A 23,295-nucleotide genomic window follows, 5' to 3' on the forward strand; every position below is an offset into this window, starting at 1 on the left:
TTCTATATATGAATGAAATACACAAGTATTACTAACAAATGCCTCATTGACTGAATGAAGCAGCAAGAGAAAATACACGTAAATCGGCCGGGACAGGCATTCCGCCCCACTAATCGCCGCCGCCGTTTATATCCTCCACCAGCCCGTAGCCGGGCTCGGCAACTCCCAAAACTAACACGAACACAAATCTCGCAGAACAACAACTCCAGATCCCACATGCCTCTCAATCGCTGCTTTCCAGCATCATCATGGCCTCCCCTAAACTGACGCCTTCGCCGTCCCCAGCCAAAGCAGACGGCAAAAAGTCGCGGGCCAAGCACGCATGTCGCGAGTGCAACATCCGCCGAGTGCGCTGCGATGTGACGGAGAAGCAGCCGTGCTCGAATTGTCTCGCGGCGGGGGCGAATTGCGAGATTCTGCCGTCGCGCAGAGGAAGGTATAATTAACTCAGTTTTATAATCATTTCCATATTTTACTTTTGGTTTTTAACTTTAGAAATTTATGAAAATACACAGATTGACAGTACATGTCCGTAACTGACAAGCCTCAAGATACCCTCGGAGATCTCGCCGGCTACTTCAGCACTTTCAGCCTCCAATTGAAGCCGGCAGCTCTCTCAAAGCGTATCCAACTCCCTTTGATGCGCCACCTCCCAGAGATTCAAGGCAAGGCGCTTCCAACCCACGAAATCCTACGCCTCAGGACTCGCAAGACTCTCAGGATCAAGAAGTTGAGGAATCTTCACCGAGTCCGGTGCCGGGCACTCGGTTCTACGGCGAATCAAGCTTCCTCACCCTCGTTCCCAGCGACGAGGAGGAAATTTCAAGTCGGTCTTACACCGCAAGAGGCAACAACGCCAACAGCCAGAAACAGCGCTTCACATTTCCCCTGCCGGCCACGCCGCAGTCGACTTCTCAGACCAAAGAAGGCCGTACCGATCTCAGTCCTGGAACAATGCGCTATCTGCGCAACGAGGGTGCATTAACACTCCCGGATCTTCAGAGCTGCTTGCCAGCTTTAGAGGCGTACTTTGACTGGTTTCATCCGAGCTGGCCCCTTCTAGACAGAGCGCAGATTGCGCGACGACTAGCAAATGCCACTTCCTTCTCGTCGGTAGATATATCCCGGATGCTGTTGCAGGCAATGCTCTTCATTGGGGCGACGTACTGTGACGCAGCGACAATTCGAGCCATGGGGTTCGAAGACAGATATCAGGCCAAGACGACGTTTTACACAAGAACCAGGATGCTCTTCCACGCCGATTGGGAAAAGGACGAAACGGTGCTGATCCAGTCGCTGTTCTTGATGAGTTTCTGGAGAGGAGCGCCGACGGATGTGAGAGATGTGCGGTACTGGCTTGGGATTGCGATTACGCTTGCTGAGTCGTACGGATTTCATCGTTCGTGAGTCACTCATCCCTCTTCTAGTGAGATTCTACCAATGAAATGCTGACATTCGTATCAATCAAGATCCCGGTCCATGTCAAAGGACTCACACACAGCTCGAATGAGACGAAGGATATGGTGGACAGTCTATGTAAGGGAGCGACAAGCAGCTGCGTCTTTGGGCCTTCCCAGCAGAATAAGAGACGAAGACTGTGACATTGAGCCGCTCAGCCCATCGGACTGGGAAACAGATAACAGCGGCCCCGACTCTCCCTTTGGCTCCTGTTTACCGGAGCACGTTACGTACGCAATCAAGATGGTGGAAATTGCCAAGCTACGTGAGTACTATCTTACCTTGTTCCCCATCTTCATCCTATGAATGATTGAAGAGCATTTGGGCTAAAAAGAACGTTATTTCCCAGTGGGTAAAATCATCGATGTCCATTTTGTCCCAGGCAACGCTTCACTATCAGTGACCTCTTCAAATACCCTTCGAGATCTCAACATTTCTCTCGAAGCTTGGAGAGAAAGTCTTCCGGAACACATCAAGTACTCTCCAGAAGAAGGCTCTGATTCTGTATGGACATGTCTCCTTCACCTCGCATATAAGTAATGACTATCTACCTTTCACACGTTTTTGTCAAAAGTACCTCGCTAACTCGTGCATATGTAGCCACCTCAAGATCCTGATACACAGGAATAGCTTCCTGCGCCTCGAGTCCACCACGCCTGGTTCGCAAATTGTCCTCAAAGCAGCTTGTCGTATCAGCCGCATCGCCGAGGACATGTGTACTCAAGGAATACTCCGTTACGGACAAATGCATCTGTAAGTTCGCTTTCTAAATGTACGAGACTTTCTTTTCACTCTAACGCCTTTTGGTAGCATCACAAGCATCTTTTCTGCTCTTTGCATCCACACCATTACAATCCGCCGAGGCACCGGTCTTACGAGGCGCCTTGCCGAACATCGCGCCGAGACATGCCTTCTCTGCTTGAAAGAAGTCCAAAAGTACTGGCGCATCAACAACAACACCCTCGACCTCTTCTTACAGTACCTCGACCGCTCTATTGCCGCCAGACTACATGGCATGCAGCCTGACGCCCCCGTGCCCCCTTTACCAAGTGCTAGCAAAGATGCAAGCGACTTAAAGTCCAACACAGCGATGGATACATCAGCTGCAGACGCGAATCTGCGCTCCAGCCCCCACGCTGAATACGACCCTGCGCCAGCTTATGATATTACGATACCGAATCTCGGGCCGGGACATTACCTAGCCGTGGAAGAGTTCCAGGAGCAGTATTTCAACCTCATTAGTCAGGGGGATGACGGATTAAGCGATTTACAGCTGTTTTTGCAAGGAGAAGATTTCTCTCAGGCGGGGAATGGATCGAATTTGTTGGAAAGATCACTGTGATACCCAAATCTGCGGCGTTGAATTCGCCAGAAAACGTTGGCAAAGTCAAAAGGTGGATGTTTAGAGACATTTGATTTTAATGTGGTAATATATTTGCATTCATCTCTTTATTAGAGCCTGGCCAACTGCCTGGAAGATATAGACAACACGCTACAACCACTATGTATAATCATAAATTCGAGAATTCGTTCTCATCCAAAACTCATAACGCTCAGCCAGACTGCGGCCATTCATTCAACTATACAAAAATTGGAAATATCAAAACAAGCAAAACTTCAAACATCCATTACAAAAACCATCTAAATTCAGGGGCGTTGGGGCCATCCCTCAAACGTGAAGTGGGAATATCACGAGGATCAATCTTGACACCCTGCTGACGATCACGTCGCTTGTTGTCCCAAATCATAAACAGGCCCATGCAGAGAGCAATGAGCGCGCCAGCAGCACCAAAGCAAGCCGTAGTGATGAGCGCGGGCTCGTATCGAGGGGCGTCTTGGGCTCGGAAGATGTTGCTAGAAACAAGTCCCATGACGTTGGCGAGAGGCACACCGACGGAGGTAAGAGTGATACGACGGCCTTCGTGAGCGATGTTGTTGTTATACCAAGTAGACAGAAGCACGGAGGGAGCTGAAGTGCCCCAGCACATCATGAACGTGGCAAAGTAGGCAACGTGCAGCTGTTTGGTAACGTCGTCGATGGAAGCATAGATGATGAAGCCGATAAAGGACAGCAAGAAGCCGAGCACGATAAAGGGGAAACGCAGGCGCGTGAAATCCGAGGCAAAGGCCAGGACGAGAAGCATGACGGCGCCGGTGACGTTGGGGGCAACGGTATACAGGTTTGTCTTGACGGTGGAATACTGGAGTCGCGCAATGATCTGGGGCAAGAAGAGCGAGACGGACTGGATGGGCACGCCGAGGCAGATTTCGATGAGCAGGAAGCCATAGGCCCAGGGCTTGGTGAAGATCTTGATGGCGTCCTTGAAGTCGAACTTTTCAGAGACTTCGGAGGATGAATCGACCTGGATACGGTGAAAGGCAAGAGAGCGCTCGTCCTCAGTGAGGAACTTTGCCTCTGAAGCACTACGGGGCAGATAGAAGAAGGCAAAGATGGCAAAGAGGAAAGTGACACCGCCCTCAATGATGAAGAGATAGCGCCAGACAAAGATCTTGCTGTCCTTGATGTGGAAGACGCCGAACGCGAGCAGGCCCGAGAAGGCGTTTGCAATGTTGGACGCGGCGTAGAAGATGGCCAGGCGACGGGCGAGCTCTCCACGGCGGTAAAAGGTGGTCAGGTAGTAGATGACGGTGGGGAAGAAGGCGGACTCGGCCATTCCCAGGAACCAGCGGACGGCGAAGATGCCGCCAAAGTTTTGCGTGGCAGCCGTGCAGAGGGTCATGGTGCCAAAGGTGAACATCATGAGCGGCAGGGCGCGGGAGGCTCCGAATTTCTTGGCGAGCATGGCGAAGGGGGGAGCGAAGATGACGTAGGGGACGAAGAAGATGGAGACGACGAGGTTGTACTGGTTGGGCTTGAAGTGAAGATCTATATCGATGAGGTGAGGCGTTAGTTTTTGTGTTTTTCCTTATAGTCTGATACTGAGTATTACAAGATAGGGGGGGGTGCGTACCGGTGCTGAGGCCTTTGGTCTGGGCGTTGCCCAAGTTTCCTTTGTCGAGTGCATTGAAAAGGTCTGTACAAGGAGAAATCAGTAACACACACTTTGATGATGATAACAGGCGGAAGCTGTCTCGATGGAACGCGTCGATCATGACATGAGAAGCATAGGCCGACTTACACATAAGGGCCAGGACGGGCAGGATCCGGATATCAAACTTGAAACAAAGAGCACGCTCGGCGGGATGGTCGACGACGCGCGCAGTCTCTTCCATGAAGCCATCCTTCTGGCTTTCCACTCGGTCGAGATGGTCGGTGCCCATGTCCTTGGACACGGTGTTGTCGACGTCGTGAGACCCCATGATGGCGACGGCTTTCTCGTTCTTCTATGTCTTGTTTCTATTTCCTTTCCGCACTGGATGACTTGAGATATAAAGAAGCAAACGAGTATATAAGACGATGGTCGTCTGTGATGGAGAGAAGAGGAGAGGAGGAGGAGGAAGAAGAAGAAGATCGGCAGAGGCAAAGAGTTGCCAAGTTGGGGTCGCAGCCCGGGAGCTTCTTATAAAAAAGGCTGATTGAGTAGTAGCAGTCAACTCTCACACCGACCAGGGGATGGCTAAGACCGCCCGGGAATTTCAGCTACTAGTAATAGTTGCCTTTTCCAAGCTAAGCGTAAGATTGACAAAAATGTAAAGGCTGACAGGGCAAATAGCTAAGAAAAACCGTTTCAAGGAAAAAAGCGCCCGAGCTTCCTGGCTGATGGAAAACTCGGCAGCAGGGGGTGGTGGGCGACCAGGCGCTTTTTATGATAATGTAACTGTAGATACTTACAAAGGGCACGAAGTTAGTTACGATTGCATTAAAGAACTCAGCCATCCAGGGGGTGGTTGCGGGAAACAGAAGAGAGAGATAGTAGGCAGGCTGGTTCAGCTGATGAATCTAGTCCCCTTGGCTTGAACTGTTGCTTTTGCCCTCTTCTCTCTCTGCATGTGAGTCCAACGAGAAAATATGACCCCCTCCAATGGCTTGCCTTTCCCCCAAACTGTCCCGGATAAGAAAGGGCCGTGTGAGGACTCACCAGTAGTCGGGCCACCAATCCGTTAGAGAGTCCCGGAGATGTGGAAAGATTGGGTAACATACATCGTCCAGGTGCCTGAGATGCTGTCTCTAGCACTGAGAAGAACAAGTACCTCCTCCAAGGGCAGAATCCTGGGGGGCCTTGGTCACTAGAAGGCCCGTATCCACCAACCCCCCAAATATCTTATCTCTCTATCTCTTGTCTAGATCCACGCCAGGAATCGGACAAGGCGAGAGATAGGTATCTAGAGATAGGGACTGCCACGAGGTTCTGACGTCTAGGCTATGCAACTCATCTCGGTCAGCCGGCATCAAGCGATTTGAGAGAATATTTTTCGTTTCTTTTTTTTTGAAAACGAGTCAAGATGGCGCACCGGGTTCCCCAGGCCCAAGCCTCTGGTCTCCCCTTCTCCACGAAATCCTCTCCGTGGGGAAGAGATGGAAAACCTGGAGAAGCCAGTCCTATCTACCCCACACTTTTCGCTTCTCTGTTCATATGGCACAAGACGAGGTACGTATATGGGATTTCATGCGAATGTGCGTGGCATTGGCAGAAGGGAGGGCGGCGCGAAGGAGAGCTGACCCCAAGGACCGCTGAATCTCCAATCCTGGACGCCTTTACGAGTCGCTAGCCTGTCATGGTCCTGCTTAGACTGGGTGGGGGGAATCCGGAGAGACTAGGTGAGGGGAATTGATTCAAATGGATGGCGAGGCCGCTGCCAAGATGAGAAATGGCGTACAGCAGTCTGTATCTTCGGATCTATGGAGCTTCTTCTGCTGATATGGAGCATAGATGCTATCCTGATCATCTACGAAATAGACAAGATGAGTTACAGTATGAGTATCTTTCGTGCAATCAGTGGAGCACGATGGAGACTTGATTTGTCGTTTACACAACAATCCTCTCCTAATCCAGGAACTCGCCCCCCTCGCCGCCACGAAAAGCCACTTCTCGGCCAAATACCATATCTGAGTATCTGACCGCCATTCAGTGGGGGAACTCAACGTGGGGGACAGATAACTTTTAGATACGAGCAGTTGGAAATGCCTTCTATTTATCTACACGGGGGGCAGGGTTTTAGCGCTTAGCTATCCATGGTTAATGGCTATCTCCGGACCCTCGCTCCCTCGCTCAGCAGTCCAGCTGTTACGCATAGCCCACTAATATTGAGTTGGGGGGAGGGAACGTGGAGGGGGTCAACTGGGAAGCCACATGGTGATGCTGGTGAGGAGATTTGGAGAATCACTAATGACCATGATAGCTCAGCCGTGATGTTAGTCCCAGTAGCGATTTGATGCCTTCGTGTATTAACGCCGAGAGCTAGAGAGAATTAAAGCTGAGATTATCTGTTTTGTAAATCTCGATAATAATCTAGATTGTATTTCCAAAAGATTACGAAATGTTCTGAGCCCAAGACTCCATCCAAAACAGCTCGGTCGTCATTCCAAAGGCGTCCCAGCTTTGCCTTTTGCTACACATTTACTCCAGTTTCCGCTTCATAGTGGAGAGCTCTCGCAACTTTATAGCCTCCTCCGTGCTAGGTATGCTCAATCCCATTGCTTTCCAGCTTTACCCGATCATGCCCAAGTGCTAATACGTGTATGGAGTAAACAGCAAACAGGCTTAGTATGTATGAAGTAATGATAGTGGGAAGCAAGATGCCAGACTGGGAACACTATATAGCTTGTTAACTCCGAACGTAGATCCATTTCTTTAACTATTTCTCCTCTCTTTTCTTTCTTTCTCTCTTCCTCAATCAACATTCAATTCACATTTACTTCCCTCTAAACAACTCTCCCAGTCAACCACCGCCATAATGTCTGAAAAGGTCCCCGTCCTCACTTCCAACGCCCCCAAGCCCCTCCCCGGCATCTACAGCCAGGCCATCAAGGCCAACGGCCTCGTCTTTGTCTCTGGCGCCGTGCCCATGGACCCCGTCACCATGGAGCTGATTCCCGGTGACATCCAGGCTCACACCGTACGTTGAGCCTTAGAGAAAGAAACTCAGTGCAACACCAGGTCGCCAACTGACATGTTTCACAGCACCAATGCATCAAGAACCTGTCTGCCATTCTCGAAGCCGCCGGCACGACGCTCGACAAGGTCGTCAAGGTCAACGTCTTCCTGTCCGACATGGCCGACTTTGCCAAGATGAACGAGGTCTACAGCACCTACTGGGGCGATGTCAAGCCCTGCCGAACGTAAGTCTTTTGCTTCTTTTCGCTTTTTCTTTCAAATTAAGATGCTGGTCCCCTCATCTTGGTTGGATTGATTACCCCTCCATCAGAAATAAGCGCCCCGCTATCGGATGCAACATTGTAGTGGGGGTTTACGAGAGGGAGAAAAAACAGAGTCGCGTCACGTACCGATTACTCGCGGATCTGCTGCATTTATTGGTGAAGTTGACGAGGATTGATTGAGCTAATGTTGCCTGTTTCTTAGATGCGTCGCCGTCAAGACTCTGCCCCTGAACACCGACGTCGAGATTGAGTGCACTGCTCTTCTGTAAATGATTAAGCATATTGAATGATACCATAAAAAGGCGAAAATGGGAAATAGCATACAGGGAATAGCTCAATTATGAATAAATAAGATCTTTGGGCGCTCCTATAGAAGTAATTGTTCATTAATACTCTGTGATTTACTATTGGTGCAGCTCATAATCTCATCCTACTTAAAGACTGCGACCAAGAGTAACCGATTGCTCCAAAAATTAATGTAGAAGAATGCATGTGACATCACAATAAGAGTCAAAGCGTGCCTTTGTAACTTCAAATACAGTAAATTCGTGTATCCCATAACATAATGTGTATATACGCCTCGTGATAGTCCAAATGCAGCAAGTCGTCATCAAGGCTCAAAGCCCCTCATTCTCCCTTTCCATCTCCTTCATCCACCATTCTACGCAACATCAGGCAGCGCATTTTCCACATCCATCATTTCCTTCATCCCGTCTGCAATGCCCTTGACCTTGACATCATCCGGTCTCGGCAGCGGCCTCCGGGCAAATCCTCCATATCCAAAGTACGCCTGAAGCGCTGCCTTGACGCCAACGACGCCCGTCTGGATCGCAACCCAGTCTCCCGCGCCCAGAACAGATTGAAGCGCCGTAGCTTCAGCCGCCTTCTCAGGACCAGCCTCTGCCAGCTTGAAGAGTCGCACATTGGCTCGGGGCGAGACGTTGGCCAGGCCGCCAATCACTCCAGCGGCACCAGCGGCCATGGACGCCAGCAGAAAGTCAGAGCTGCCGGCGAAGCACTGGAAGTTGTCGCCCGACGCCTTGACCGCAGCAGCGACGCGGCCCAGCTTGCCCGTGTTGCCGCAGGTGAATTTGCAGCCCACAATGTTGGCGTGGCGGCTCAGACGGATCAGCGTGTCCGAGTTGATGTCGATGCCGGGCGTGGCGCCGGGGTAGTTGTAGATGATGATGGGGATGGGCGAGGCATCAGCCACGCCGACAAAGTAGCTCTCGACAGTCGAGCTATCAAACAGACCGGCGTAGTAGCTCGGGGGCAGCACCAGCGCGTAGTCGCCGCCAGTGGCCGCTGCGTCTCGGCACAGCTTCACGGCCTCGATGATGGACTGGGCGCCGCAGCCGACAATCAGGGGCATGGAAGTGAAGCCCGCAGCATCAAGAGCAGCTCTGGTGGTCCGCGTGATGGTTGAGCGCTCATCTTGAGCAAGATGGACTGCTTCGCCGTTGGATCCCTGGACGGCAAGGCCAGATACACCAGCCTTTGCGAGGCGGACGGCGTGCCGTGACACAGTCTTGACGTCCAGCTCATCTGTCTCGCTGTCGAAAAAGGCTACAGTGGGCACGTAGATTCCGCGGATGAGAGGTCGTGAGGGACGATCAACCTGAGCTGCCGCAGCAGAGGAATCCGCAGAAGGAGACATTGTGTTTTGTTTATTGGTATGTGAGGGCTGTGAATCTCTTATTTGTGTTGAGATGGTGAGAACAGCAAGGAGATGTAGAAGAGATCTGGTGGATAGAAAAAGTTGAGAGAACAAGACACAAGAGACCCGTTTCACAAGCCTCAACTGCAACAGAATGCTTCACACAAACAAATCAACAGAAGAAGAAAAAGGGTCTACAGAGATAACAAACAGAAAACCAGGGGAATAAGAAGGAACACGAAAGTCGGGCCCCGTTGGCACATGATATTGCGGTACCTACATTAGCAGCTCCATGGCCAGCTCCGATGTAGGTAGGTATTCTTTCCCCATGCTACGTCTTATTTGCCGAAGCATATTTCCAGAAGCAGCAGCACTGATCCTACTGGCAGCAAGTAGCAATTTGCCATGCTGTCCCTCTCAATGGCATCGGCCAAAAAGGACACAAAAAGCGCCTAGAGAAAAGCCGGTACCCCCACGCTCTCCATAGAGCAAGAAGGAAGCAAATCACAGGAGAGAGGGAGAACAGCTGATCTTGGAGACTGAAGAAATAACTGGAGTAGGATTTCTCCATATTTTGTGTCCCGAGCAACTCTTTTCACCCACATTCCGTATAGCTCCGCTGGCAGGCAAGGGAGGCAAACGCCGCTCTCTCAGTAGAGTTTCTTGTCCAGCGCCACAGTTACGTTCCTCGTCTTTTTGGGGGGAACAAGAGACAAGCAAGATGTGGGGGAATTGGGCTCTGCCGTCTTTTGATTCTCTCCATCTCCTGTCTCCACCGGTGCTAATCCGAGTTGAACAAGACCCCAGCATTAACTACTGCTAGCATCGTAGTCAGCCCATTTCTGTTTCCTCGGGACCTTGCAGCAGCTTGCAGAGTGTTTAAGCAGCTGTGACACTTTCATATTCTTCCGAAAGGGAGATACGATTTGGTCTGTTGATAAACACGTGTCAACTAGATAATTGCCGGCATATACGAAGCACAACTCAACTGCAGCCATCCTGCTGGAATCCTTTGGCTCTCCCGAGAGCCCCCGGCGGTTCTCTCTTCCCCCTTGCTTCATCGGTGGGGGTCTTTGGTGATGCCTAGAGTTGCCGCTCCGTTCACATGCCCATGGAATAGCTCGTCTACTTGCAATTCATCATTTCAATAGTGCAGAATATGAATGATGGATAATCTGAAGACGACTAATAGCATCATCCTCTTGACAGCCTTCAATCTCGCTACCTCGAAGATTTCATAGTTGACAACTTTTGAATCCAATTCTATTCCGTATATACATCCTTAGTTCATATCAAAATCGTCTCAACCATCAATGCTACCGTATACACATCCGTCTCACCACCCCCTGGCCTTGATCCAAACATCCACAATCTCGTCCTCATGACCCTCCCTATCCTCATCCACCACAAAATACCACCCAAAGTGACTACTCGTGATGCACGCATGGTTCGGCCACAGCCTCACCTTCTGTCCCGCCTCCATCGCATCCCGTGGCTGCGTCTCCTTCTCGCGTCTCCCCTTACCCGCCGCCCACGTCAAGATGCCGTGCTCCTGCGAGAACCTGCCCACCGTCCACCCTTCGTGATCCTCCACATCGCACGTCGGCATCTGCACGCCCTTCCGCCCCCACGGCGTCACCATCGCCATGCCGTCGTAGGCCTTGCAGAACTCGCGCCCCAGCGCCAGGCCGCCCGCGCCAATGAGCGCCTCGTCCGTGCCGTTGTCGCCGCGGCCGGGATACACGCCGTGCACCTCGGCCACGACGGTCAGGGCAATGTCGCGCCACGAGAGCGTCGACGACGTCAGGCTGTGGGCGGCGAGCTGCTGCAGATCGAGCGTTGGGTAGACGCCTGCGTGGATCTCGACCGCGTGCCCCTTGCTCTTGACCGTCTTGAAGAGCTCTGAGAGGTCCGTTACCGCGGCCTTGAGCTCCGGCGTGCCCGTCTCGCTGTCCTTCACCTCGTCCTGTCCTCCAAGTAGATTCTGCACCGACAGTGCCGTAGGAGAAGCTCCCGCAGAGACGACCAGCGTCGGAACCTGAATCCCCAGCTCCTTTGCCTTCAGAGAGACCCTATCCGCGCCTCTCAGCATGGCATCAATCTCCGCATGGAGCATCTTGATAGCAGCCACACGGCTGTCCCCCCCGTAAGAATGTCCAGCATGTGAATACAGCCCAGACAGAATCACGTTCCCAGCCTTGTGCGCCTCCAACGCCGCACTCGTAACCTCCACAAACCGCTCGCTGCTCTCCACAACACCAGCCCGGCGTCCTCCCATATCAATCTTGATATGAGCCAGCGGCGCAACGCCAGACTGCTTCTTCAGCTCCGCAGCAGCCTCCAGCTGTGCAGGATCGTCCAGCAGAATCGAGATGCTGCCCTCGCCGAGAACTTTGACAACTTCCGCCAACCGAGGCACTGCTCCCTTGGAGATGGGTAGGCCGTAGACAAACTATCACTCAGCTTGTTAGCCTTGTAACCAAAGGAACTCCTAAATATCTTTATACATACGTTGACCTCTCTCCCCTTCCCCTTCCACTCCTCCAGCAAAGGCAAAATAAACTCCGCCTCCGACAACGTCGAAACAATCAAATTCGCCGGCCTCGACAAATCCTCCCCAACTTGCAATCTCGTCAACTCAACAGTCTACCAACCCAATTAGCAACCACCATCCTCAAATTCCCCTTTGCAAAAGCTTCTTTCACTCACCTTGTGCGTCTTCACATGCGCCCTCCACCCCAAATCAAGTTTCTTCACAGCCTCCAGCATCCGCTCGCAATTCCGCCGCGCCGCCGCAACGTTCATCACCGCCGCCGGCGTGGGCACCTCGGCAATCGACTTGCCCACGAATTCCTTGACCAGCGCCTCCTTGGGCGAGGTTGGGTAGAAGACGAGTGAAGACATTTTTTTTGTCTGCTCTTTTTTATGGAAGCTTTTTCTCCTCACAAAACAATTAGAGTTCCCTTGGTAGTGTTGGATCCAAAGCTTGGCCAATGTCTAATTGCTCGCTGTGTCGAAATCACCCACTCGCTGTTAGCCAGATGCTCTTTGAAAGAAGAGTATAGATAGAGACGAGAGATTGCCTTGGAGCTTATTGCGACATCGGATAGCTACGGTTCAGCTAATCAAGACAAGTTGCTTTCTTCTGGCTTGCTGCCTCCAGCTTCCAATACCTAGTCTCTGCCCCTCACCCATATTTGCCCCTCATTATAACGTTCCACAATCTGACTTCTAGCCCCAATCCATCTGCGATATGGTTCCCCCACAGCAGAGGGGGCTCTTCATCACTAAAACTTGAGGAGAAATAGACTGTACTTACAAAACTAGTCGGTGGGGGTCATGACGCGGGATTGAATGAATAGCCATAGCGGGTTGTACAATTTGGGGGACAGCTACAGCCTCAGTCTCTTCCGTATGACCTGATGCCCGAACCCCCAAACACAAACTATCGGCAGTCTTACTCCAAGTAAACAAGCTCGTGCCAATAAAAGTACCAATATTTCATTTCAATGTCATAATCTCTACCATCTAGCCTCCTTTCCTAAAGTAGCAACCCCACTACCTAAGCCGCAGCATACAGAGAATACAATGTAAAAGTCCCCTTTCCATGTCTAACAGTTTATTGAGTCTGCATTGATGACCTCCTTCTGAATGGCCATCCTTCGTCCTCTTCAGCAACAATGGCCTCTGCTCGGATACCGTTCCTCCCATGGGCTTGTTGCTGCTGATGCCGCCGTTGTTGATCTTGTTGAATACGTGATGCCAGCGCTTCGATTCTACTCTCCCCTCGACGAACTTTCCATGGGGGCAGCCCCGAGGCAAAAGCTTCGTGCATTTCCTCCAGCGTATATCCCGTGGTCTCATAGGCGGTATAATACATGTGTATGAGCGCAAACCCGTTGACTAGAACACAAAATCGATCAGCTTATTCACAGCATGTGTCAAATTGGTACATGTGTACAGAGAACGTACGCATTCCAAAGATATAATACGTGTTGTATCTGCCAGAGCCTCCATGTCAATAATTATCATGTAAAAATCGAAAAGAAAAAAAGGGGGGACCCTACTTGAGCACCCATGCTGTAAACAGCGTCATGTTAGCCGAGCTTCGCCTGGCAAGAAAAGACCTTTTGGGGGTGTATTTTCCACTCACACAGATGCGGTACAGCCAAAGCAACTACCACATTGCAGCACCAACGCGCTGCCGTGCACAAGGCAACGGCCCTAGGACGGATTTCAGTCGGGAATATCTCTGCTGGGTATATCCATGATATCGGTCCCCAGGTCATAGCAAATGCAGCCACAAAGATGCAAGAAAAGGACATCATGGCACTTGTGACGTGTTGATTTCCGTCCATCATCCAGGAGGGTTGGTTTCTTGACTGTGCCAAGGTAGGTTTGCCGTTGTACTGCTGGAGAATTCCTTCCAAAAGAGTTAGTCCTCCTAAGAATCTCCAGATACAACGTGACAAGGGACAAAGGACATAATCACCGGTGAGCATGAGACATGTCATCATCACCAAAGATCCAGTTAGCAGCGTTCGTCTTCGGCCTACTTTATCCACCAAGTATATGGCTGGCACGGTGCAGACATAGTAAATGAGGTACTGCACTGTGGCCATCACAAACGGCGAAACGGCTCTGGTTCCAGCCAAGACGTATACAAGGTTGTCTATATTTGTAGAAGCAGGTGTCAGCAAGAGACTTGGGGTTTCAAAGGCCCGTGGCAGACATACACATCATGATGTTTATGCCGCTCAGCTGGTTCCACGCTTGGATACTCATTCCTAGGAAAAGTCTCCTCGCCAAGGGCTTCCGTAGCAACGTGCAAAACGCGGAAACGTTCTTTTCGCGCTCAATCCGGATTTCCTCAGCCATCTCTCGACATTGCGCGATGACTTCGGGTTGGTGCACGTCCCCTTTTGCGTGGAGGTCTGCAACCATGCCGAGGGCGGACCCCAAGAGGTCATTAGTAGTAAACAACCGCGGGCTATGAGGGAGGACAATGAGGCCTAAGAGAAACAAACATCCAAATAGTAGCTGGATACCATATGACAACCGAAGGGCAAATCTTTGCTGATCAGAAATGCTCTTGTGGTGGTCTGAAAACTTCATCGCGGCGTATTGGATGAGATATTGCGTGGAGATGCCCCAAGCGATGCCAAATTGATAGAATCTATCGACGCAGGTCAGACTTTGCTCCTATACGCTCGTTCTCATGCCAAGGACATTGAAACTTGCATACCCAATGGTCCGTCCTCGAGTCCTCCATGGTGCGACTTCAGCCTGTTTCAACTCAGCAAATGTTGCACCCTTTACGCAGCATCATCCAGATTCCGTCGCCAAAAGAGCAAGGGCAGACATACCAGATATACAGGCACGATAGCACTCATGGCCCCGGCCCCGGCTCCAGCAATACCTCTCGCGATATACAGCATCGAATTGTCTGGCACTGCGACCTGAAGCACACATCCAAAAACCCAGATAAAGCACACATATACCAACGCCCATTTTGGTGTCATTTTCGCGCTCAGATGAACAGACCAGATCGCGCCCACTACCGAACCCATGGGCATCATGGCAGTAATGACATTCTTGACCACCGGTTCAGGGGAGCCAAGGCGGTCCTAATAGGCTTGGATACCCAGGATGCCGGGCATGGACGATATGTCGAGGCCGATGGTGGCGCCGCCTAGATATTGTCTCATTTAGATACCCTTGGAGAGAAGGAAAACAGCATGTTTTTCCCTCGGTCCATATCAGACACATGTGTGATGAAACTTACCGATGGCGGCAATGCAGCATATGCCAGTAAGGTTTGTGATCAGAAATCGACCAGCAGTGAGCAACGACATATTGACTAGCAAAAGAAAAGAAAACAGAATAAGCTAAAGAGATAGTCAAATGATAGCCTGGCTCTACAGAACCAAACAAAAAAGTGTGCAGAGATTGAGCAGATGATGCTCAGAGTGGCACGCCAATGACCGGATATTTTCTTGCAAAAACGCCCTCGCCAAGCTCATCGAGCTTCCGGGCAACCTCGAATCGTGCAGCAAAGGAAGAACAACCAGGTGCAGCTTTTGTTGCTCAGCAACCGTGGAAGTTTGTTCACTCAGCTACCAAATCTTCTCTTTCGTCGTAGCTTCCAAGCCACTCACGCCAGAGAAGCATATTCTTCAAACTCGGGACTTTCCCTCTCCACAGTCCCGCGTAAAGCAGAGCCTGCAGTGAGAAAAATGGCGACCAGAGTCACCGTGAACTCCAATCTCAGCCACCACCAACAAAAGCTGCCAGGAGTAACGCGTTCCATCCTGGCATCTTCGTCGCTGAAGCTGAGTGTCTCTCTGTGCACTATAGTCAGCAAAAACACCGTCCATCATCTCTTCATATCACTGCACGGCCCTGTCAGTAGTAATGGCTGTCGATCGAGTCGATAGAAAGCGCAGGTAACAGGTAGGTTCAAATTGTCGCAAGTCCTGATCAATCCATTAGTTGGCAGCCACCAACAATTTCCTGGACCAATAAAAGTTAAAGAAAAGCCAATCCCTATGTATCCGCTCATCAGAAGTAAACAATGACGTTGCAAGTAATTGTACAAAAAAAAAAGACACTAAAGGATGAAGAAAAAGCTGAATCCTTCTTTCCACGCGCCACGAAAACATTGCTTTTATAATAAGCCTTCATTCCGTCCAGAAGCAACTGTTCGTCATCTAGGTATCCGTAAACGCCAATATTCCATTTAATAGTCATAGAATGGCATGCATCCTTTCGGTCGAAGCGTGATTACACACGCTTTTCGTGGATATGTTGGAGAAATGTCCGCTGCATCCTAAAAGAGGAGTAATCGCCCTTAAAAAGCACATCGAGAATGCCACCACAATTAGGATCGCTGGCAACTTGTTGCATACGCTCTCGTAGAGTAAGATACGCATCAAAGAAGCGAGATAGGACGCCTTCTGTATTTGATGAAGAGCCAGAGATATCATTGGCAGGGTTGTTTGGATCAATGATTGAAAGACGGTTCGTCTTCTTGTATGTAAAGCTTGATACTTGGCTCTGGAGTAGGGCGTCAGCAAATGAAAATAAAAAAATTGAGACTGCAAATCATATCGATGGAAACCACTTACCTTGCGGATATATCCAATCGGGCTGGTAAGCGAAATGGCATTGACTTCATAGTCAAAGTTCCGTCCGTATAGCTCAAAAAATTCAAGTAACATCTCTCCGAGATGGTGCTCTGGGATAAGGCTGCGGCTCTGGACTTGCGGCATGAGCTGAAGCATGCTGACGACCAAACAGATGACTGAGAATCCTCCCAGGCCTCCGTTGACAGGTTCGTTCAAGCCTCTCATCAGAAGAAAATGCTTAATCACAGTGACAAGGATAGGCATTGCCGGATATTCCTTCTTCCAGCGCAAAAAGGTGTCGATGGCCTTGACTCCGCCGAGGTTTTCAAACGACACATCTACTCTCAGCCCAGTCGCCCTATCAATGAATTTCACCAGCGGGATTCGAGCGTGGGCGATAACCTCGATCGAATCTTGCTCTGCAATTCGTTGAGCGACCAAAAGCTTTCGGAACTTATACAGCCAGCTCTTAGCGCTCATAAAGGTAGGAGGGCCGCCACGCATGAAGCTGGGAGAGCAAACGACCAAATCCATGTCAGCCGTTGGAAGATACAGCCCAGACATGAATGAACCAAATGGGAAAAGCTGGGCGTTGGCAAAATTCCTGTCATCCCTCTTCATGGCCTTTTTCAAGTTCTCAACCAGACTATTGCGAATCGTCTGCTCAAAGTCACATGGCTTGACGAACTCATAGAAGTCCGTGATTTCTTTGTGCAGTCTGGTGAGTGGTTAGCACACGGCGGATCCTAAAAGGTCGGCCAAAGACCAGATGGATAAAGCTTACCGAAAAGCCATATTGGTTGTTGCAGAGTGGTCGACAGTTGCCCATGGGCAAGGCTCTTCATTTGATTTCGGTGTCCAATTTGGCACCAGAGTACCTTTTGAGGGCCTCATGTTGGGCTTCTTGAACTGCTTGTAATCTGGTGGTTGAATAATTTCGTCGTCGTGAGTGCGCTTGCGAGAACCAAGAGGATCTGATCCGTCTTGCGGTGCAGCTGGTTTGTTTGGAAGAGAGTGGATGCCTCTGCTCATAGGTTCAATGTTGTTGTTGTTACTATAGTTTCCAGAAGCTGGCGGTGGGGGTGGTAATTCACTAGGCGGTGGTGGCGGCGGCGGCGGTAACTCTGAGGCTTGGATAACTTTGATATCACTTTCATCCTCACCTTCGTCACTAAGGTCAAACGAAAGGAAATCTTCAGCTTCTGTGGATACGAGGGGCTTGTTTGCGTTGTCCTCCACTCTAGCCTTGCGAATGAGTTTCACAACATCCCGCTTCTTGCGTGTAGCCTCGTCTGGGCACGGCAGCGCTGTATACGGGTCTGGATTGGACCACTTGGGGGCCGCATTAGCAGACTCGTCAGCTTCGGCAGTGCGCACTCGCTTCTTGGAGGGCTCCTCGCTATCAGACACAGATGATCGTGAGGATATATCCATTTCAAGCTCATCATCATCCGACAGCTCGTCCAGATCGCGAAACTTTGCGCCTTCGCCAGTATGCACACTCTCTTCGGGGAGGCCTGTAGAGACGCCTGAAATCAACGCTCGTTCAGAGGGGTGAGGTGGCTGCCAGCGAGGCCTGCCGCCCCTGCGAGGGCCACCTCCACGTCCACCTCCGCGGCCATCTCTTCGCGGCGGGCGTCTGTGCGGCGGCTGGCCGTTGGGCACGTAGTCGGAGATGCCAGCTGGCTTGTCCATGCGGAAAGTGAAGTCGCCCTGAGGGGCATGCGGCCGGTATGAGTCGCCGCCCCCTCCGCGGCGGTCATCGTTGTACGGTCGCGAATTCGAGTCTGGCCTCCGACCGTCACCGAATCGCCAGTTATCAGAGTCGCGATAAGGCCTATCGCGGGATGGAGTGAAGCGCGGTGGTGAGCGTCGGAAGCTATGGTGGTTTCTATCGTCACCGTAGCCGTTCCGTCCGCGGTCATCATTCCGCCGCTTCGGGTTGTTTCGCACCATGATGGGCTTCAGCGCAATGCACGTCTGGAGCAGTATAACACAAAACAAAGCGGTGCAATAAGAAGCAATGCGCTATGCCGCGCTATTAAGAAAATGTCGAGTCGGGAGGTTGAGGATGATTTGCGATACTGCCAAAGTCAAAATCTGGTTGCGCGTATCGCTTATCGCGTGGCTTACTCAGCAAAATATGGCGATAAGGTGACTGCTGCTATTGGTCGCACCTAACACGAGTCCACATGTAGCTGAGCGAATGGTCTCAAGCTCAAATTCGTGTACTGTAGATGATACTATCATAAATCTCATCTGGTTCATTTAGTTCATTGTCTATTCGTTGCAAATAGGTATGATATTAAGAAGTCTTGAGTTTCTCGAGTCTCGGCGCTAGAGTAATCCACCCAACGGAGCGTTGTGAATGCGTACGTACATGTAACTTTCGGCATTATCGGCTGTGGCTATTTTTGAACTTTGTTAATGCTATAAGACTCCTCCGACACTCGTTTTGACTTTTGAGTGTAGGATATGACGCTTAGATGGAAAGATAAATTCACGCCTCGATTCGACGAGAAGGTCACATTCAAATAAGAACAGGCCAAAAGATTGACGCGCTTAACCTAGAAATTCAAACCGGAAATTTCCCCATCTTCGTTATGTGCAGGAAAGCAGACCTGGGAGACGTTAATGAAAATCAAGAGACTACGTAAAGTTTTCAAACGCCGCTTTGATGTGTATGACGCGCAGGATGGCAGCAGGGAGGCACGTTGCAGTCATGTAAGTTCATCGACTTATGGAGTTATATGAATGTATCTCTCCCCATCTCCTATCACTATTTCTAAAGTGACTACACATCACTATAATATCAAATACTAAGGTAATAAAAACAAATTGATCTCAGTAACATCTACGAAGAGTAGCTTTACCTGAACCTTTTTACTGCGACCCACACGCCCAGCCAACAGCATGAGAGGTACGAGGCAAGCAATCAGCAACAGAACAAGAATCTGCTTACATCCTAATCTGTCATCGCAAGGAGGCGGTCTGGGGACCAACATGGCTGAGTTCAAAAGCAACGTAGACACATGTAGCTGGTGCATGTAGCTGGTGCATGCAGCATTTGGAATATTTGATGCAGTTGGTCCTCGACGTCGGCTTCTTACAGGGCCAGTCCCCGTATGCTACGGCTTAGACGGCTAAAACCACGTGCAGCATGATTCTGATTCTGCAGGGTCAGGGGGTTGAAGAAAGTTGTGTGGATACTTGGAGATGCATCGAAGAGCTTCGCCAGCCTATCACAGCCTCGGAAGCCCACCTTCGCGGCGAGCCACAACTCCGATTTGAGCTGGTTGGCTGCAGTGATTTGAGATGTGAGCAATCCTGCGAACAGCGAGTGCTTGCCGTGGCGTGAGAGCGGAGCGCGACCGAGGATGAGAAGTTGGAAAGTTGGACGTAAACGGCAAACGCCCGGGCACCATCCCATGCATGAGTCTGGCAGCAACCGCTCCGGTGTGTATTCGTAGAGCGAATGCAGCGAATGCAACTGGAATCAAATAACAGTGAAGAGCGGGTATTTACACCAGGCGTTTTGTAAAAGATTAGCTCATGTATGCAAGGTCGTATCGGCAGTTCTGCGTGGCCATCTGATCCCACCACTGAGCCTAGGCTTATACTGAGCTATACCATGCCTCATCAATACCAGATCACCACGCTCACGCGCTCGTAGTGCCAACCCTTGTGCTCCATTCGGAGTAATATTAGCCTTCTGATCCCTCATCGCCAGGCCGATGTTCTTGCTAGTGCTCTTGTGTCTTAGTCCTCCCGAACCCGAACCGCCCATCGTCGACGTGTTGAGCCACCTCCCCGCTCGTTAACCACTCTGCTCCGTGATTCGTGCCGGATGAACTGCCGTCCCTCGGCCGCTAGGATGCGCCGAAAGTGCGGGACGCTCAGCTCCAACTAAGAAGCAACAGTAGAAGGGAAAAGGCACTGGAAGCTGTCTGCCCTCCTGTTTCCCTCCAGCACTCCTGATTCTCGAAACAAGTTGCGGATCTCTCATCTCGCTGCCGCCAGAGAGCCACCGCCGGGGAAAAAAGCAGATTCCTCTCTCATACCATATTGCTACGACAGAATCCTAGTATGGCATCTCTCAAGGGCAATGGAGTGTCTCCGTCCGGTTCTCCACTCCAATCTCCATCTAGATCTGCTGGTGTAGCAACTCCGCTAGCAGGCCCCGTGGCTGGCGATGCTAAGAATCCAGTTCCTGTCCAAGTTGATGTGAGTTGCAAGCCGCCCAAAGCCACCCCTCAATTGAGTAAATAATTCCCAATGCGTGAATGCTGCCGCATAAAACCCCATGGGGAAACACGAGATGCCGGAAGGAGAAGACGGGATAAACAAACAATACGCCATGTAAAACGCAGATGATACAATCACTCACTATTATCCGGGCGCAGACTGAGGCATATAAAGACGAGCCAGAAGAGATCGACTCAACCTATGGCTCTGACCAAGACTCTATCTATGCTGGCTCCATCGCCTCTTCCACCTCCAATTACCAATACGAAAACGGCCGTCGCTATCACGCGTACAGAAAGGGCCAGTACGTGCTACCTAATGATCAGGAAGAGCAAGGACGATTAGAGCTTCAGCATCACATATGGCGTCTGTTACTAGGCGGCCGCCTCTTCACAGCACCGTTGGCATCGCCCGAGGGTGAAGATGGGCTGCGCATTCTCGACTTGGGTACCGGCACAGGCATTTGGGCCATTGACATGGCGGACGAAATCCCAAACTCGTCAGTCTATGGTATCGACCTGTCGCCAATCCAGCCCGAGTGGGTGCCGAACAACTGCCATTTTCATGTAGACGACTACGAAGATCAGTGGACATTCCGAGAAGACGAGAAATTCGATTATATACATGGACGATCCCTCTGCGGCACATCTGGCGATTGGCCGCGGTTCTACAGCCAGGTCATGGAAAACCTCAAGCCGGGTGGATGGGTAGAGATGCAGGAGTACGATGCGTGGATATTCAGCGACGACGATAGCTGTGACCGCGCCCCGTGGACAATGGAATGGCTCGATAAACTACAGGCTGCCAGCAACCTGTACGGCAAGCCGATAAATGTGGCCCAGTATCAAAAACAGTGGATGATAGATGCCGGGTTTGAGGATGTCGAGGAGAGGGTATACAGGGTATGTGAACACTCACTTCTGCTTGAATAAAAGAAGAATACTAACTATCAACCTCTTTGGCAAGATACCGATTGGACCATGGGCCAAAGATCCTACTCTAAAGGAGTTGGGCAGACTCGAGCATACTCACATGCAAATGGCCGTAGACTCCCACACGCTGGCTCTGTTCACTCGCGCATTGAACTATTCCAGAGACCAAGCCGATGTCCTCATGGAGGGCGTCAAGGGCGAATTGCGAAATCGAGATCTCCGGCTCATCACCAGCTACCGGTTTATTATTGGGAGGAAGCCTCTCAATGCTTAGGGAGACGTATATACGACGCAATTGTCAGTAAAGCTGGCTTTTGATGATTTTGTTTAATGAGGCATGATATAAAGACGAAAAAGATGAGATACTTACTATTATCATTGCTAGCGTATACGAATAATGAATTCACTGGATCTTATTTGCCATTTAAAGAATGCAAACTGCGTGAATTGCCTTTGGGGATATCGCAGTTTAATGATGCCGTGAGGCTCGAATCTGTCGGCCAAGGGACATGACGGTAAAACTGAGCTTCGCGCCTTGGCCACTGGCTCAACATGCGTCATGTCATTCTCAGGGCACGAGCCTCAAATGTACATGTGTGCTACATGTACATATACTGCAACGTAAGGAATAAGCCTTAACTTAGGTAGGTAGGTAACCATCAGGGGAACCCACCAGTCAGAGTTACACATGAACGCCGAACCATAACTGATGTCCTTCTTCACAGCATTTTTAATCCTCCCCGAGGCCCAAATCATACGTGCGGCTCAAAGACTCAACCCTCCCTTAATGTCTGTTTCGGTCTTGGTTTCACAGCATTTTCATTATCCCTGAGACCTGAATCATACATATAACCCCAAGGATGAAGACCCAGTTCTCAAATTGCCCCCGCGGGTTTTTCTTCATAGCCTTTCTGGACCTCCCGGAGGGCCTTAGTGTGCTCAAATACAATCTCCCTAGAGTAGGTACTGATACGTTACCGTCTTCATTCCAATCCCTTCTGCGGGCTCTCGATAGAAGATAGCGCCCAGTTCAGGTCTGCAATACACACAATTGGACCACCTGCTAGAGTTCTCACCGCATTATTACATGTAACTTGCTCTCAGCGCTTTGGCGTTGTTTTTTTCTTTGCTGCTTACCAAAGCGATACAATTACTTGTTATGTACCAGTACGACCATGTTGGAAAATCACATCATGAGCGCAGACGTAACAGATGACGATAATGCGTCTATTTCTTGTCTCTTCTACTAGGAACATGTTGGAGCCGCCATCGGGGTGCCCAGGTAACTAGGTATCTAGCTTTCGACCACATAAGGTAGGTATTAATTCTACATGGTACCATAAGCAATATGGTCGACCAAGTTTAGATATATATATCAATTTTGAGGATCACGCACGCAACCAAAATGTGTATATGCTGAGTCAGTGTATCGGTGCGTAGATGCTCGATAGTGTCTTCTGAGGGGGTTTTTCCCGCCGGGTTCTGTGTTGGTGATGTTTCACAGCATTTTTAATCCTCCCCGAGGTCTCTTGCATATGCAGCTGAGTAACCAAAACCACTTAAAACTCACATGATCAATTATCTCTTAGTTTCGCA

The 23,295-nt window shown here is 50.4% G+C and overlaps 8 protein-coding genes across 8 annotated transcripts; 3 read left to right on the forward strand and 5 right to left on the reverse strand.

Moving 5' to 3' along the window:
• Positions 1 to 248: 248 nt before the first annotated feature.
• TGAM01_v209124 (hypothetical protein) lies at positions 249 to 2,800 on the forward strand (the record flags this gene model as incomplete). The annotated part of the gene is made up of 6 exons (XM_024550487.1): positions 249 to 436; positions 552 to 1,403; positions 1,470 to 1,723; positions 1,808 to 1,994; positions 2,059 to 2,211; positions 2,269 to 2,800. The coding sequence occupies 6 exons, from the start codon at positions 249 to 251 to the stop codon at positions 2,798 to 2,800; spliced, it is 2,166 nt and encodes a 721-aa protein (XP_024404774.1).
• A 286-nt stretch (positions 2,801 to 3,086) lies between these two features.
• Positions 3,087 to 4,779, reverse strand: TGAM01_v209125 (hypothetical protein; the record flags this gene model as incomplete). Its single annotated transcript, XM_018802028.1, has 3 exons — positions 3,087 to 4,345; positions 4,431 to 4,493; positions 4,599 to 4,779. The coding sequence occupies 3 exons, from the start codon at positions 4,777 to 4,779 to the stop codon at positions 3,087 to 3,089; spliced, it is 1,503 nt and encodes a 500-aa protein (XP_018664853.1).
• A 2,535-nt stretch (positions 4,780 to 7,314) lies between these two features.
• On the forward strand, positions 7,315 to 8,007 carry TGAM01_v209126 (hypothetical protein; the record flags this gene model as incomplete). Its single annotated transcript, XM_024550488.1, has 3 exons — positions 7,315 to 7,476; positions 7,542 to 7,699; positions 7,941 to 8,007. 3 exons carry the CDS (start codon positions 7,315 to 7,317, stop codon positions 8,005 to 8,007), a joined length of 387 nt encoding a protein of 128 aa, XP_024404775.1.
• A 392-nt stretch (positions 8,008 to 8,399) lies between these two features.
• On the reverse strand, positions 8,400 to 9,395 carry TGAM01_v209127 (dihydrodipicolinate synthase; the record flags this gene model as incomplete). The annotated part of the gene is made up of 1 exon (XM_024550489.1): positions 8,400 to 9,395. The coding sequence occupies one exon, from the start codon at positions 9,393 to 9,395 to the stop codon at positions 8,400 to 8,402; it is 996 nt and encodes a 331-aa protein (XP_024404776.1).
• Positions 9,396 to 10,731: 1,336 nt separating this feature from the next.
• TGAM01_v209128 (hypothetical protein) lies at positions 10,732 to 12,299 on the reverse strand (the record flags this gene model as incomplete). The annotated part of the gene is made up of 3 exons (XM_018802041.1): positions 10,732 to 11,847; positions 11,907 to 12,041; positions 12,105 to 12,299. The coding sequence occupies 3 exons, from the start codon at positions 12,297 to 12,299 to the stop codon at positions 10,732 to 10,734; spliced, it is 1,446 nt and encodes a 481-aa protein (XP_018664866.1).
• A 1,453-nt stretch (positions 12,300 to 13,752) lies between these two features.
• TGAM01_v209129 (high-affinity glucose transporter) lies at positions 13,753 to 14,667 on the reverse strand (the record flags this gene model as incomplete). Its single annotated transcript, XM_024550490.1, has 4 exons — positions 13,753 to 13,818; positions 13,880 to 14,067; positions 14,132 to 14,597; positions 14,641 to 14,667. The coding sequence occupies 4 exons, from the start codon at positions 14,665 to 14,667 to the stop codon at positions 13,753 to 13,755; spliced, it is 747 nt and encodes a 248-aa protein (XP_024404777.1).
• Positions 14,668 to 16,178: 1,511 nt separating this feature from the next.
• TGAM01_v209130 (DNA polymerase sigma subunit) lies at positions 16,179 to 18,478 on the reverse strand (the record flags this gene model as incomplete). Its single annotated transcript, XM_018802042.1, has 3 exons — positions 16,179 to 16,451; positions 16,523 to 17,240; positions 17,307 to 18,478. The coding sequence occupies 3 exons, from the start codon at positions 18,476 to 18,478 to the stop codon at positions 16,179 to 16,181; spliced, it is 2,163 nt and encodes a 720-aa protein (XP_018664867.1).
• Positions 18,479 to 20,608: 2,130 nt separating this feature from the next.
• Positions 20,609 to 21,973, forward strand: TGAM01_v209131 (hypothetical protein; the record flags this gene model as incomplete). Its single annotated transcript, XM_018802043.1, has 3 exons — positions 20,609 to 20,746; positions 20,926 to 21,669; positions 21,734 to 21,973. 3 exons carry the CDS (start codon positions 20,609 to 20,611, stop codon positions 21,971 to 21,973), a joined length of 1,122 nt encoding a protein of 373 aa, XP_018664868.1.
• Positions 21,974 to 23,295: the final 1,322 nt, after the last annotated feature.

Source organism: Trichoderma gamsii, assembly GCF_001481775.2.
Source record: "Trichoderma gamsii strain T6085 chromosome Unknown Scaffold_42.2, whole genome shotgun sequence".
Classification (NCBI taxonomy): Eukaryota; Fungi; Ascomycota; class Sordariomycetes; order Hypocreales; family Hypocreaceae; genus Trichoderma; species Trichoderma gamsii.